Here is a 15,772-nt window from a genome sequence, read left to right on the forward strand (position 1 = left end):
CCTTCTCCTCCTGGTGGGTGGCACTGTCATCCCTCAGCTGGGCAGGTCAGTCCTCTCTCTCTCATACCCAGTCCCCCAAGCAAAACGATCTGTCACTAAGCCTGGCTCAGCCTCCTTCCACACTCTTCTTACCTTCCCACTCTCTCCTCTCACCCAGGCTGTGGGGCCTCTTCAATGGTTTTCCAGCTCCCACTTTGGACCCCAACCATCACTCCTCATGGTGCTTGGGGAGTTTTGTGTAATGATGCTGACCATGTCCCTTCTCTGCATATGACTCCTTCCCCTGCCTCCCAATACCCATGATAAATCTGAAACCCTCACTGTGGACTCCAGGCCCTGAGCCACCAGCACCTGCCCACCATGCCTGCCTCCTGGTCTTCCTGCCCTGCTTCCTCTGGGCCCTACACTTAACCCTCTCAGGCCCACCTTCCTCACCCTTCAGGTCCCTCTAAGGTCCTCCCTGAGTCAGGACCCTGTCAGATGCTGTGGCACACCTGGCCTTCTCCTGGGCAGCCCTTAGCCTCAGCTCTCATGAACTTACAAGTCAGATAGTTCCGTGTTTCCTGTCTAGCCCTGGAAGTCCAGAGCTGTGACCCAGATCCCAGGCACCCTGCTCTGGACCAACAGGTAGAGGGAAAGGGGGAGGGATGAGGGTGAATCTAGGTGAGGGCTACACCACTCACCTGCACTGTTCCCTTAACTTTTATGGAAGTTTGAAATGCCTCAAAATAAAAAAATCTTTACACCGCTGGCCCGAGTGTGCTCCTAGCAGCCTCAGCAGTGCCTTCCTGTCTCATGGTACTAAACACCTTGCAGACAGACAATGGATACTGCCTGCCACTCAGGAGGGAGGTGGCCCTTGCTGTGCCCTCAAGCAGCCTCCAGTGGCCACCAACTCAGCCAGGCCCCTCACTGGGGACAGGAGAATCCAGCTTGCAGCTTCCCCGGTAATAGCAAGAGGGGTCAGTAATTCGACACTAAAGTTCAGGGAGTGGGCGGGCTAGGGTTAATCCTCTCTGACCCACCCGGGCTGGGCCTGCCTGGACACCAGGCTGAGTGGCTGAAGTTGTGCCTTGCTTGCCCCCTCTCCTCACATCCTCTTCTCCATGGCTGCTTCCCTGGTGGTAGGCACGCCACCATCACACACTAGACCCTGGGCAACTCCCCCTGCATTCTTACCATCAGACAAAACCAGCCCACTGAAAGGATGACGCAGAACTGAGGAAAGGAGGAATTGGAGGGTAAGAGGAATCTATTTAAATATAGAATTAAGACAAAAGAACATCTCGAATTATGGTTACAGAATATAAACATTATAAACAAACATGCTGTAAAAATAAAATAGCAAAATGAAGGGCTGGCAAGGAAACTGTGCTAAGTGTCTCCCTCTCCTGAGAGGGAATCAATAGATACTGATTATCCATTACATGAGGCCTCTAAACTCTACATTTTAAAAATAAGCCATTTCCTTGTGCCCAGTGGCAGTTTTCAAAGGATGAGGACCACACACGGTGAAGCAGCTGCAGTGGAAACCTTCCCCATGGGAGCCTCTGGGGGATCCTGGCTTCTGGTTGAAGGCAGATGTTTTTCTTCCCCTCTTCCTGCACGGGCAGCACCCAGGGTCTGGGGAGGGGCTCAGGGTCCTGGTCGGCTCCCTCAGCCCACAAAACCACCTGGAAGGAGCATGATGAGAGTACCACACACTTCTGTCATGGTCCCTACCCCCACACTGCAGGCCCACCCCCTCAGTAGAACCCTGGGCTGCCATAGTTGCAGGGACCCTGTGCAGTGGGCTGCCAGTCCTGTGTGGCTACCTGGAGTAGGTGAGGCTCCTGAGAGACCCGGAGGAACAGACTGTCACTCCAGCTAGGGAACAACCATGGAAGGAGAGTCACGGAGGGGCTGGACCCCTGACCCTCCTAGAGGGTCAGGGCTAGAGGTCCCACTGCCCACTTTCAGACCAAGGCAGAAGGAAGGGGAACCTCAGGGACCCTACCTAGTCTCTGGGCCAGCAGCTGGTTTTCCAGACTGAAGGTGCCCTAGGGGTATGGGGTTACGGGGGATGGAGGGCCCCTGAGAGCCACCCCAGGTCTGAGAGATAGCCCAGACCAGGCAGCCCTGGGGAAGGGCCCTGTGAGGGCTGGTAAGGCGGGCAGAGTTCTGGGGGGTGGGTGTGGTTGGAGTTGGGCCTCAAAGGACCCAGAATCCTGAAATTTATACAACCTGTTCATGATAGGATCTAGCATGTAGCTTATTTTATTGTTTTGATATTTTTTCCCTGCTTACAAAAGTAAATTGCGCTTGAGCTGAAAAACATTACACGATGTTAAAAGTGAAAATTAGTCAGGGATAGGGCCACAGGCAGAAGTCACAGCCTAGTTCACTGACTCATCAAGGATGCTTCGCCTGCAGTTGTCAGGGTTACAAGGCCTTGCTGGGCCCCACAGAGGACTCCTCCCCGCCCACTGCAGGACTGAGGGCAGGCCTCCTGGCCAACCTTCCATCTTCTTTTCCTTCTGGAAGAGAAGGGGGTGGGTCAGGCTGGTGTCAGAGGAAAAGGGAGGGGTGGGAGGGGGTTCCACTGACTGACTTAGAGAAGTAATTGCCACTCAAGAGATATGCTCCCAAAGGCTACCAAGGCTGCTAAAGTCATTTCCAGGAAACTCTGGACCAAATATGGGCTGAGCACAAGGAACCTGCCGCTAGCTCCACTTCCTGGCCTGGGGTGGAGCAAGAGGCAGAGAAGGTGTGGATTAGGTACAGCGGTAAAGATGGGGTGGCAGGTTGAGGGAGCTGGTGACTGCTGGAGCGCCTGCTTACGGGAGACTGTGTGGCTGAGAGGCAGTTCTCGTTCTGTTCTCCATCTGAGGAAGGGTGGCTTTGTTTTAATTCTCACAGTAGCATGAGTGGAGTGATGCCCATGTGGGCCCAGAACCTGGGCAGATGCCTAAGCAGAGGTCACAGACAGGGTAGAAAGGACTCGGCAGATTACCTGACCCACTTGGGTTAAGCGGGACGCAGAAGCTCTGAGCCAGATGTTCCCCTTTCACCTTTAGGATCAGCAGGTGGCCTCGAGGTAGTAACCTGGCCTGTCTGAGCCTTGCTGACCAATAGGTCATGGGGCTGGCAAGAAGCAGGTAGACACATGGAGACAGACCTGAACCAGAACCAGTTGGTAGAAGTGCTCCCAAGGTGAGCTGGGGATGCTGCAGCGGGACCTCCACGTTCTGGGGAGGTGAGGTCCCCGACTTCCTGATTGCAGCTCCTTTCTAGCAAGGGATAGAGGGTGAGGGGTTCCTTAGGTCCCCTGTGAGCTCCTGGCCTTGTAGCTGGGGTGCCCCAATCTCAGGAGCCCTGAAGTCTTAGCCTTGGGGAAACAGCAGGGCTCCCCCCGAATTCAGAGCACTCCCCAGTAAATTTCCATCAATAAAGAAGAGTCCATTGCACTGCCCAGCTACATGATGGAAATCAAGAGGCTCCGGTTTTCCTTTCCCGAGACTGGCAGCCAGTCCGAGTGCCCTGACTGACTCCAAGGCGGCTGCCTGTTCATAGGCAGCAAACAGAGCCAACTGCTGTGCCTTTTACTTTCTCTATCTTTTAGGGCATGGCAGACCCCACTTCCAGTTGAAAAGAAACCCTGGCTCATCTCCTTCCCAACCACTAGGCGTCCCCTCCCCCAGGCATCCCTCAGGATTCTATGTTCCATTGGCATCTGCACCGAGCCTGGTGGACGGGGCAGTGGGTGGGGGGTTCTAGTTGGGGCCTCAAATACACTCTACACAGAAACATGTACATACAGACCCCAGACACACAAATACACAAACACATACTAGCAGACATGGCGAGAAATAGGCTCAGAGACAAGGACACACAATGATGTACACACAGACACACCTTCCCTGGCAAATACATATGTAGACACAGCACCCTAGACACACACGCAGGGAGGCTACAAACACACAGAGATTTACACTGAGATGTATCATAGAAAGGACATGCACAGACACATTCACAGGACAGGCACACTCTTTTCAGAGCTGACCCAGCCTATCACCTCGGTTGCCCAGGCATCAGGGGACTTCCGGCCTCAGGGAGGTCTCGCTCATAGATTTGCTTTCTGGGACCAGGGCCTCACTTGTGTCCAGCTTCCTGCATTTCTGTTCAGGTTCCTGGGGGGCTGCCTCAATGGCACACTGGGCCTCAGGATGGATCCTAAAGAGGGCCTTGGCGAGGGTGGTGGTGCCAGGCACCCCCAGAGACATGATACAGTGCACTCCTCTGCGCTTGGCTGCGGCCACTTTGGCACTGTCTTTGGAGGCTGTCAGCAGGACCAGTTTGGAGAACTTCCTGGGCTTCTTGGGGGCTGTAGGAATAACATCAGTGCCAGTCCCAGGGGACTCAAGGGACAGCTCCTGACCAGCCTTCACACTCTCACTCTCTTGCTCGCTGGGCTCAGGCAGAGGCATCCTGGGACCAACAGCCTGTCCCCCAGGCTGCACTCAGGCCCCTGGGGATGGACTTCTACTCCTCCTCCCTGGCAAGGAGGCTGGCAGTCCAGGGGCTCTGTCCTAAGAGAGGATACAACCCCCATCAGTGAAGCCTGGGGCTCAGAGTGGACCCGGGGTGCAGACTGGGCAGATGGGGCACCAGGATGGACAAGGACCTGAACACAGCTGGAGAAGCCTGGGTGGCTGCTTCTGCTGGGCCGTTCCTCTCTGGGCAGCAGTGAGTATGTCACCTCCCCCATCCAAACCTCACTTTCCCCTGTGTAAAATGTGCCAAGCACAGGGCTCTGGGTGGGGCAGGGAGGGAGGCACTGTTGGGGGATTCAGATACTGATAACTGAGTGACTAGAATTGAGTCCTGAGGTGCTGAGGGAGGTGCTGAGGATGGGGCCAAGGGTTCCACAGGTTTTTCCATTGAACCTTTCAGCCCCCCTTGTGTTATAAAAGTTTACCATGTTTCTGACCCAGTTTACAGATGAGGACACTGAGCCAGGCCAGGGCAGCTAACACAGCCACAAAGCAGCAGAGTCGGGAGTCCAGCTGAGGAAGACCCGGAGCCCAACCTCACACAACACCTGCTGTACCTTGTCCAGGGTAACAGTCCCTGGTGTTCCTGAGCACCAGGCATCTGAGACAGACAGTGGGGTCGTGGGCTCAGGTCATTGACCCTCCCAGAATTCCCAGAACCTCTTCACCCTGACACTCTGCAGACCAGAGTTCCTGGCCCTGGGAGGTGGGACTCCCTGGACTCACAACTAGATCCTGCCCCAACCCCAGGCAGGAGGCCTGGGGCCACCCAGAGCTCAGGAGGTGCTGGGGCGCCGTGAGTGCAGGGACCTTGTGCTTCAGCTGGTGCTGCTTGGATAGGTGGAGAGAGGGTATGTATGGAGTGGTCCAGAGAATATGTGGTCACTGAGGGCTCCCTGGCTTCTAGCCTGAAGAAGAAGAAACAACAGATTACCAGACAATGCTGGTCTGAAGACCACAGCCCTGGAGTAACAATGTGGGGACATCAGCCTTCTTTGGAGGGCAACTTGGTGGTGTGGGTGGATGGCACATCTTCCCAGTTTACAGTGTTCGCCCAGAAACAACGCTGCAGCATGGAGATACATCTTACCTGTCCTGTCGTGGACTGAGGCGGCGTCAAGGCCTGCAGATGCCTACTTGTACCGCTGGACCTGTTTCTTTAACTGGCTTTGTGGTTCCCGCTGTTTCTTTATTCCTGCATCCTCAGAGTCTTCCCTGTGTGTGTATATATTATCTTTTTAAAGTATATTTTATTGATTGTGCTATTACAGTTGTTCCATTTTTCCTCCCCTTTATGCCCTTCCTCCATCCACCCCCCTCCCTACAGCATTCTTCCCCTTAGCTCATGTCCATGGGTTGTACATATAAGTTGTCTTCTTCATTTCCTATACTATTCTTAACCTACCCCCCTCAATTTTGTAGCTACTAATTACACTTCTTATTCCCTGTACCTTTTCCCCCATTCTCCTCCGTCCCCATCTCCCTCCCTGCTGGTAACCCTCCATGTGATCTCCATTTCTGTGGTTCTGTTCCTGTTCTAGTTGTTTGCTTAGTTTGTTTTTGTTAGGTTCAGTTGTTGATAGTTATGAGTTTGTTGTCATTTTACTGTTCTTAGTTTTGATTTTCTTCTTTTTCTTAAATAAGTCCCTTTAACGTTTCATATACTAAGGGCTTAGTGATGACGAACTCCTTTACCTTGACCTTATGTGGGAAGCACTTTATCTGCCCTTCCATTCTAAATGAAGGCTTTTCTGGATAGAGGAATGTTGGATGTAGGTCCTTGCCTTTCATGACTTGGAATATTTCTTTCCATCCTCTTCTTGCCTGCAAGGTTTCTTTTGAGAAGTCAGCTGATAGTCTTATGGGAACTCCTTTGTAGGTAACGCTCACCCTTTCTCTCGCTTTTAAGATTCTCTCCTTATCTTTAATCTTGGGTAATGTAATTATGATTTGCCTTGGTGTGTGCTTCCTTGGGTCCAACTTCTCTGGGACTTCGAGCTTCCTGGAAGTCTATTTTCGTTGCCAGACTGGGGAAATTTTCCTTCATTATTTTTTCAAATAAGCTTTCGATTTCTTGCTTTTTTTCTCCCCCTCCTCCTCCTTCTGGCACCCCTACGATTCAGATGTTGGAACATTTAAAGTTGTCCTGGAGGTTCTTAAGCCTCTCCTCATTTTTTTGAATTCTTGTTTCTTCTTTCTGTTCTGGTTGAATGTTTATTTCTTCCTTCTGGTCCAAATCATTGGTCCCTTCCTTTCCCTTCACTCTTGGTCCCTTGTATATTTTTTTTATCTCACTTTGCATAGCTTTCATTTCTTTCTTTATTTTGCATCCATACTCAGTAATTTCTGAGAGCATCCTGATTGCCAGTGTTTTGAACTCTGCATCTGATAGGTTGGCTATCTCTTCGTTGCTTAGTTGTTTTTCTGGAGTTTTGATCTGTTCTTTCATCCGAGCCATATTTCTTTGTCTAGGCGCACCGGTTATGTTGTAAGGGGTGGAGCCTTATGTATTCACTGGGGGTGGGGCAACCCACATCTCTGTGTTGTAGTGTTGTATGTGGGGGAGTGGTCAGGGAGGGAACAATGCTGCTTGCTCAGCTCCTGCCCCACTTGCTCAGCTCCTGCCCCCACTGTGAGTAGTCACTTCCCTCACTACTCACAACAGCATTATGCCCTTCAGGTACTGATTCCCGAGTGGATAGGCTTGTGTATGTTTAGGACCCTGTGGGCCCCTCCAAAGGACTCTCCTGTGAGACTGGCAGTTTTTCCCACTGCTGCAAACCTCACAGGTTTTACAGCCAGAGGTGTTTGAAGCTTTCTTTCCCAGAACTGGAACCCTGGGTTGCACTGTCTGTCTCACTTCCGAGTTGTTTCTCCCAGTTTATCTGCATGCAAATGTGGGACCACCCAGTCTACCAGCCATTGCCTTGCCATGCATCCTTTCCTACATGGCTGTCCATCTCCGCCCTGCCTACCACTCTGGATGAATGTTTCTTCTTTAACACCTTGGTTGTTTGACTTCCATACAGTTCAATTTTCTGGCAGGTTTGGTTGTTTTGGCTGTTATCCTTCTTTTGGTTGTGTGAGGAAGCAAGGCAAATCTACCTATGCCTCCATCTTGGATGGAAGCTTCACAGTCTAATATCTTCTTACAAGGACCCTGTTCATACTGGATCAAGGCCAAGCTAATATGACACATTTTAACCTTAATTTCCTCTTGAAAGGCCCTATCTCCAATATAGTCACATTTTGAGGTCCTGAAAATTAGAACTTCAGCATATGAATTTGGGGGCAGGCACAAGTCAGCACAATGGGGCATAGAGCATGGTAAGTGCCCAATAATAAGTGCCTTGACTGGTGTAGCTTAATGGATTGAGTGCTGGCCTGCAAACCAAAGGGTCCCCAACTCAATTCCCAATCAGGGCATATGCCTGGGTTCCGGGCCAGTTCCCCAGTGCATGAGAACTGACCTGGGCACATGAGAGGCAACCACACATTGATGTTTCTCAGCCTCTCTTCCTCCCTTCTCCTTTTCTAGAAATAAAATCTTTAAAAAAATCATAACTTGTGGTATCCCTGTATCTTGATCCCAACCTTCCATGCACATTCAAACCAAGAGCATGCTCTCGGAAGGGAGGTGCACACAGGGCCTGCGCATGAGACTAGGGGCTGTTTGCTCAGTGTGGAGCCCTCAAGCCGGCTAGATCTTAGCACAGCTGCCTTCACCATCCTAAAAGCTCTGCTTGTCATCCCAGGGAGCCAAAATAGACCTGTATGGATTTTTTTTCCTTAGATCATCATTCAAATTTAAAAAAAAAATAAATGCGCATAGAAACCACCATCCAAGAGCTACCAGTTTGAAATCATATTCCTGTACAATAAACAGCTCTTCTACTCTGCTGAGACACCACACAGTCTATCCGGATTTAGTTTTCTAACCCAGGGAAAGCAATGAGATAGATTATATTGAGCTTATTTTAAAATTTTGAAATATTTAATTGAAAAAGTTATACAGAATACACTAAACAATAACAGTAAATCTGCATAATCCTATCACAAACTGCTTTCATTTCTGCATTGTTTTCTACATACAGTTTTCATAGCTACAAGCAAAGCTTTCAAATAATTGTATTTCCTGTTTTCTTTCCATTTGTAAGGTGGAAACCACCAGCTTACAGACCAGATGTAAAGACTCTCATAAAGTGCCAGAGCACAATTTAATTTACCCTTGTATTGTGGAAAATTCAATTTAAACCTTTAGCAACATTACTCTAGAAGGCCAAAACATAGAGATGTTGCTCCTTAAAATGAACCATTTTACCAAGATAAAAAAAAAAAGGGCCCTGGCTGGTGTGGCTCAGTGGACTGAGTTCTGGTTTGTGGCCTAAAGGGTCGCCCAATCAATTCCCAGTCAGAGCACATACCAGAGTTGTGGGCGGGTCCCCCAGTAGGGGGCGCTCAAGAGGCAACCATGCATTGGTGTTTCCCTCTCTTTCTCCTTTCCTTTCCCTTTCTAAAAATAAATAAATAAAAATATTTTTTTTAAAAAAGAGTGGACACTAGGGGTGAAAAAGGAAAAGAATATAAGGCTTTAAAGTGTTTACATCTGATTTACAAAAAAAGCAGTGTTAGAAAGCAAGTCCAATGACCACATTTAGCAAAGATGATCTTTTCAAGGCTAAACAACTGCATTTTTCCAAAAAATGAAGACCAGGAACTTTGGTCCCTGTCTTGTGTCTTTCTCTCTCAACCCACTTGTCTTTCCTTTTATTTATTCTCCATTCCAGTCATATTTGTCATGTATTTACTAATTTTATGACTTGTTTTTTATTTTTTTAGTTTTTTTTAAATATATTTTATTGATTATACCATTACAGTTGTTCTATTCCCCCCCTTCAATCCCCTCCACCCACACCCTCCCTCCCCCACCATTCTCCCCCCCTTAGTTTATAACCACGTGTCTCAAGTTCTTTGGATTCTATATTTCCCCCACTATTCTCGCCCTCCCCCCTATCTATTTTCTGCCTACCATCTATGCTATTTTCTGTGCCTTCTCCCCTCTTCTCCCCCTCCCACCCCCCTGTTTCTAACCCTCCATGTGTTCTTCATTTCTATGGTTCCACTCCTGATCTAGCTGTCTTCTTGGTTTGCTTTTGTTTTAGGTGTGGTTGTTAATAACTGTGTGTTTGCTGTCCTTTCACTGTTCATCTTTTTCATCTTCTTTTTCTTATATAAGTCCCTTTAGCATTTCATATAATAAGGGCTTGGTGATGATGAACTCCTTGAACTTGACCTTATCTGAGAAGCACTTTATCTGTCCTTCCATTCTAAATGAAAGTTTTGCTGGATAAAGCAATCTTGGCTGTAGGTCTTTGGATTTCATGACTTGGAATACTTCTTTCCAGCCCCTTCTTGCCTGTAAGGTCTCTTTTGAGAAATCCGCTGACAGTCTGATGGGTACTCCTTTGTAGGTGACTGTCCCCTTATCCCTTGCTGCTTCTAGGATTCTCTCCTTCATTTTGGTCTTGGCTAATGTAATTATGATGTGCCTTGGTGTGTTCCTTCTTGGGTCCAACTTCTTTGGCACTCTCTGAGCTTCCTGGATTTCCTGGAAGTCTATTTCCTTTGCCAGACTGGGGAAGTTCTCCTTTATTATTTGTTCAAATACGTTTTCCACTCGTGGCTGTTTCTTTCCCCCTTCTGGTACCCCTATAATCCGGATGTTGGAACGTTTAAAGATGTCCTGGAGGTTCCTAAGCCTCTCCTCATTTTTTTGAATTCTCATTTCTTCATTCCTTTCTGGTGGGATGTTTTGTTCTTCCTTCTGGTCCATTCCATTGATTTGAGTCCCAGTTTCCTTTCCATCACTATTGGTTTCCTGTGCATCTCCCTTCATTTCAATTAGTTTAGCCTTCATATGTTCCTCTAATTTGTGACTATGTTCCTCTAATTTGTGACTATAATCAACCAGTTCTGTGAGCATCCTGATAAATAGTGTCCTGAATTGTGCTTCTGAGAGGCTGGCAATTTCTCGGTTGCTTAGAGTTATTGGCTCTGGGACTTTGAGTTTTTCTTGTGCCATCTTTCGGGTTGTTCGTGCCAGTTCCATAGCAGGATCAGAGCCCTAAAGTGTTCACTAGAACAGGGCAACTCAGTCGCTGGGTTGTGACGTTGTAGGTGGGGGCGGGGTCAAAGAGGGGCAATGGCTCTCCCTGGTCTTGCAGGGCAACTAAGTCGCTGGGTTGTGACACTGTATGTGGGTGCGGGGTCAAAGAGGGACTCTGGTGTCCTGTCCGCCACGGCCCTCACCGGTGCTGAAGGGCAACTAAGTCGCTGGGTTGTGACGCTGTATGTGGGGGCGGGGTCAAAGAGGGACTATGGCGTCCTGTCCGCTGCCTGTCGCCACGGCCCTCACCGGTGCCGCAGTTGCTGCCGTCACCGGGCCCACGCGTTTCGTCCCACTGCACGTGAGTGTGCCACCGCTGTCAGCCCTCGCCCCCTGGGGCCTGCGTGGTCTGTCTCACTGTGCGCGAATATGCGCCCGCGGTCTGCCCCGCACCCCAACTGGTTCCCGTCTGCCTGCGCGCCTGGGTAAGGGGGCCCTGTCCTGCCCGACACTGCTCGCTGCTGGTTCCGCCCCTCTTACCGTCCCCGTTGAACGGTTAGATGTAGTCGGACTTCCGTATAATTCAATTTTCTGTCCTTTGGTTGTGTCTTTTTTTCTCCAAACCTTTGTTGTATTCAAACTTGGTTGTGGGAGAAGGCACAGTGTTTCCACCTATGCCTCCATCTTGGCGGAAGTCCTATTTGACTTGTTCTTAACTTAAAAAGCAGATGCTTTCTAGTCTGTTTGCAAAGAATTACATATAAACGCACTAAAGCCAACTAAAAAGTAATTTATCAAAATGTTAGTGGTGGGAATGAGGGATTTCAGTTTTTGCTAGTTTTTTATTATTTTTTCTAATTTTTCATTATGTCCCCCAAATTGTAATGTTCATGAACTACTTTTACAATGGGGAAATATTTAATATTTAAAAGTAAAGTTGTTTATATTAATATAAACAACCAGAATTCAAAATAAATAAAATGAGCGAGAGAGGACACACCCTGTCCCCCTGGCGTTCCTGTCCCTGTTCAACGTTAAAGTGACCCACCCAGACCCACCCAGAGTCATGGGTCCTCAGGCTGGGGTCTGAGCCAAGAACAAAAACCCCATGACATTAGTCCACACCTCCAATGCCACACATAAGCCAACAACTTTCCTTCCAAGTGTCACCATTATCCTTGCTCTGCTCCTGGAGGGCCGAGAGGCCCAGGGACTTAAATAAGCGGTCCGGGACAGCAGACATAGCAGGAGCCAAAACTTGAACCCAGTCTGGCTGGTCCAGAGCCAACATTCCTCAGCTGCTCCACACTGAGCAGCTGAGGCTTAAACTGAGAAACTCCAGTTACAGAGAAAACTTCATCCAGAACCTCAGAGGAAGTCCTTAGGGTATAGCCCAAAGAATAAAATACATTTCCATAAGTCCACACTGATATGAATAATTGAATGAATAAACAAATACACGGGGAGAAGGGACAAGTCATCTTCATGAATAATTCCAAAAAGTAAACACCTCTCCTTTCAGGAGGTGAAGATTAAGTCTGACCCTTGATGATGGGGAAAGAATAGACTTTTCAACAAATGTTGAATGTTGGAACAACTAGATATCCAATACAAAAGAAATAAAAATATTTTTTTAAAAAAAGAGAGGACACTATGAGAGAGGACACTAAAAAAGAGAGGACACTAAAAAAAGAATGAAGATGAGCTCCCTCCTCACACTACATACAAAAATTAACTTTAAATAGATCATAGACTTAATTGTAAAAGGTAGTTATAAAACTCTTTTTTAAAAAAACATAGGCTCTGGCTGGTGTGGCTCAATGGATTGAGCATCAGCCTACGAAACAAAAGGTCACTAGTTCAATTCTGGGTCAGGGCACATGCCTGGGTTGCCAGCCAGGTCCCCACTTGGGGTGTGCAAGAGGTAACCAGTTGATGTTTCTCTCACACATCAATGTTTCTCTCCCTCTCTCCCTCCCTCCCTTCCCCTCTCTCTAAAATCAATTAGCATGTCCTTGGGTGAGGATAAAGTGAAGCAGAAACAAATTAAAAAGATCACCCTGGCTGGAGTAGCTCAGTGGATTGAGCACGGGCCTGCAAACCAGATGATGTCGGTTCAATTCCCAGTCAGGGTACATGCCTGGGTTGCAGGCCAGTTCCCAGCAGGGGACACACGAGAGGCAACCATACAGATATTTCTCTCCTTCTCTCCTTCCCTTTCCCTCTAAAAATAAATGAATAAAATCTTTTTTTAAATTTTTATTTATTTATTTAAGATTTTATTTATTTATCTTAGAGGGGAAGGGAAAGAGAGAGAGAGAGAGAGAGAGAAATATCAATGTATGGTTGCCTCTCGTGCGCCCCCTGCCGGGGACCAGGAACTGGCCTGCAACCCAGGCATGTGCCCTGACTGGGAATCGAACTGCGATCGTGTGGTCCGCAGACCCGTGCTCAATCCACTGAGCTACACCAGCCAGGGCTAAATGAATAAAATCTTAAAACAAAAAAAGATCAACTGACTTAACAGCTACCTTACTCCACTCCGTTTACATGCTCCCCCTAACTCTGCAAACTGGTGGTTTTATATTGCTGTGGCCTCAGCCTCCACTTACCCCAACCAGCAGCTGTAATACTGGTTTGCACAAAGGAGACCCAGGAGTTAAAGATGGCTCACACAGTGTGAAGAACTGGCAGGAGCCTCTGAGACATCATCAGATCTTTGGGAGGCAGAATAATGGCCCCCCCAAAATGTCCATGTCCCAATCCCTGAACCTTCGAATGTTACCTTACGTAGCAAAGAGGAATTAAGTTTTCAGATGGAATTAAGGTTACTAAAATAGGAGATTGGCTTGGATTATGCACGTGGGTCCAATCAAAGGGATCCTAAATAGCAGGAGAGGGAGGCAGAAGAAGAGTCAGAGAAAGGTATGCTGATGTTAGCAGGGTCAGAGACATGCAATGCTGCTGGCTGCGGAGGGGGCCCTGAGCCAAGGAGTGCTGGAGGCCTCCAGAAGATAGAAAAGATTAAAAACAGATGGTCTCTCCTAGAGTCTCCAGGAAGCAACAGCCCTGCCCACACCTTGATTTTAACCCAGTGAGACCTAATCAGGCTTCTGAACTCAAGAACTGTAAGATGATTACAAAGCTGTGTTTTCAGTCACTAAATTTGTGGTAATTTGAGGCAATAGGAAATTAATGCGAGGTCCAATGCTTTATTCTGAAAGGTGATCCCTGCCTGGTGGCTGATGATGGATCAGAAGAATTACCTTCATACTTATGGGAGAGAAATACCATCAACGTCCATCAACACTTGTGTCCTCTGCTGTGAGGGCAAACCTCTTATCCTTTCTGGGCTGGTTTCACCTGCGTAATGGGAATAGTGGTGAATTTAGCAGGGGTTCATAATAACAGGTAGGTGAAGGGTTAAGTGATTGTTTTAAACAGTATCCAGTGAGCCCTGACTAGTGTAACTCAGTTGGTTGGGCACTGTGGTCCTGCAAAACGAAAGATCACTGGTTATATTCTCCATCAGGGCATATGCCTGGGTTGCAGGCTGGTCCAGCAACCAATTGCTGTTTCTCTCCCTCTCTTTCTCCCTCCCTTCCTTCCCCTCTCTCTAAGAATAAATAAAAGTCTTTAACATGAAATAAAGAGTTCCCAGTCCAGGTGGCTAAGTTGGTTGGAGCATCATCCCATTTACCAAAAGGTTGCTAATTCAGTTCCCCATCAGGGCACATATTTAGGTTGGAGGTTCAATCCCTGGCCAGGGTGCATACAGAAAGCAACCAATTGATGTTTCTCTCTCACATCAATGGTTCTTTTTCTCTCTTTCCCCCTTCTCATGCCCCTCCCTTCCTCTCTCTCTGAAATCAATAAACATATCCTGGGGTGAGGATTTAAAATAAATTCCCGGTGATATTGACAGCTGCCCCGATGCGCCCCATAATCACTGTCCCATGCGGTTCACGGAGGGCTGTGAATGGATGGGTGGTGGGATGATGGGCCAGCTTAGCTGTGCAGGTACATATCCTTACAAGGGGATTTTCAAAGCAGCAGCGATCCAAAAAAACTCAAGAACTGCTACTCTATAGTATGCAGGGAAGAGCCTCTCCAAAGTGGGAATTTCATGTCATGGCACCGCCTTTCCCCTTATCACCGTGGCTCAGAATATTAGTTACTTTTACTCCTCTTTTATCCATTGTAATTTGTCATCACAGCTGTCTGTGCCGCGCCCAAATGGTCCCAGCTCCCATTATCTCCAATCATTTCCACTGCTTCCAGACCAAGCCTTTGAGTGGTTTCCCTGCCTCAGTACCTCACACCTCCATCCCTGCGGGTCACAAGGGTGGGACGGAACCGAAGATGGGTGCAGGGAGGGGAGAAGTACTGGGTGGGGTCAAGGAAAGGCAGGCCAGTGTGGGACTCCCTGATTTAGGGTGTCTGTCAGGGCTCCCTCCCAGGGTCGGTTGGATTGGGAGAGGGAGAAGGAGGAGCGAGAAGAAAGGAGACGTACCACAGATGAAGGACGGGAGGGGGCCTGAGCGCAGCGACGCAGAGCCAAGGGAAACTCCCAGAATCAACAGCCCTTAGGAACCAAGAAAGACCCCTGCCGGGAGGGGCGCATCCACACCATGGGACCCAGGACCCTTCCCGACCCGCTGTGGCCAGTCCTTACCAGGCACAGCAGGGAAGCAACCGCAGAGGAGCCCTCCCTCTCCGGTCACTGAGCGTCGGCAAGTTCCTTAGCTTTTGTGCCTGCAGCCCCCACCTTGAAAGTGGCAGTCGCCTCAAGCTGGGGTCACGACGCAAGCATGCGCAGTAGTGACGCGGGGGGACCCTATTCCTTGGGTAAACTCCGCTTTTCCGGGTCTTCCCAGAACAGCGCTGGAGTAGCAACCTGACCGCTCCGCGCGCAGGGGGCATGGCGGGCGGTGGACCGTGGCGTCCGCAACTCTGAGGTCTGGATTTGGATCCTCTGCTGCTATTCCCCAGCACTAAGCAAGTGGGTTTAACTGCAACCCTCGGGCCTCCCCAAGGATGTGATCCCAGATCCTTTCCGAGGAAGCTGGGGAATTTTTTAAAGGCCTCGTTCAATCCGGTCTCTTTCCTGCGAGAGGGAAGGGTAGATCTCTTT

General features: G+C 48.9%; 1 protein-coding gene across 7 annotated transcripts; it reads right to left on the bottom strand.

Moving 5' to 3' along the window:
• Positions 1-1,236: 1,236 nt before the first annotated feature.
• FLYWCH2 (FLYWCH family member 2) lies at positions 1,237-15,571 on the bottom strand. 7 transcript variants are annotated; one of them, XM_037043429.1, is made up of 5 exons: positions 15,314-15,571; positions 13,905-14,001; positions 5,343-5,440; positions 4,136-4,568; positions 1,237-2,516 (listed from the first exon to the last, which is right to left on the bottom strand). In XM_037043429.1, exons 4-5 carry the CDS (start codon positions 4,464-4,466, stop codon positions 2,422-2,424), a joined length of 426 nt encoding a protein of 141 aa, XP_036899324.1. In that variant the 5' UTR covers positions 4,467-4,568; positions 5,343-5,440; positions 13,905-14,001; positions 15,314-15,571; the 3' UTR covers positions 1,237-2,421. The 7 variants fall into 7 exon arrangements, with proteins under 7 accessions (XP_036899324.1, XP_036899325.1, XP_036899319.1 ...); XM_037043430.1 differs by having other exon boundaries at positions 2,435-2,516; positions 4,055-4,568; XM_037043424.1 differs by lacking the exon at positions 1,237-2,516 and adding an exon at positions 2,774-3,265.
• Positions 15,572-15,772: the final 201 nt, after the last annotated feature.

This window comes from Sturnira hondurensis, unplaced genomic scaffold (assembly GCF_014824575.4).
Source record: "Sturnira hondurensis isolate 20B ecotype Veracruz unplaced genomic scaffold, ASM1482457v3 Scaffold0004089, whole genome shotgun sequence".
Lineage (NCBI taxonomy): Eukaryota > Metazoa > Chordata > Mammalia > Chiroptera > Phyllostomidae > Sturnira > Sturnira hondurensis.

Excerpts from the sequence above, each read along its gene's own strand:
- FLYWCH2 (XM_037043427.1), bottom strand. The coding sequence starts at position 4,466 with ATGCCTCTGCCTGAGCCCAGCGAGCAAGAGAGTGAGAGTGTGAAGGCT. Across the intron at positions 3,266-4,135 it reads ATGCAGGAAGCTGGACACAA|GAGCTGCAATCAGGAAGTCG; the intron begins GTGAGGCCCTGG and ends CTTGCTAGAAAG.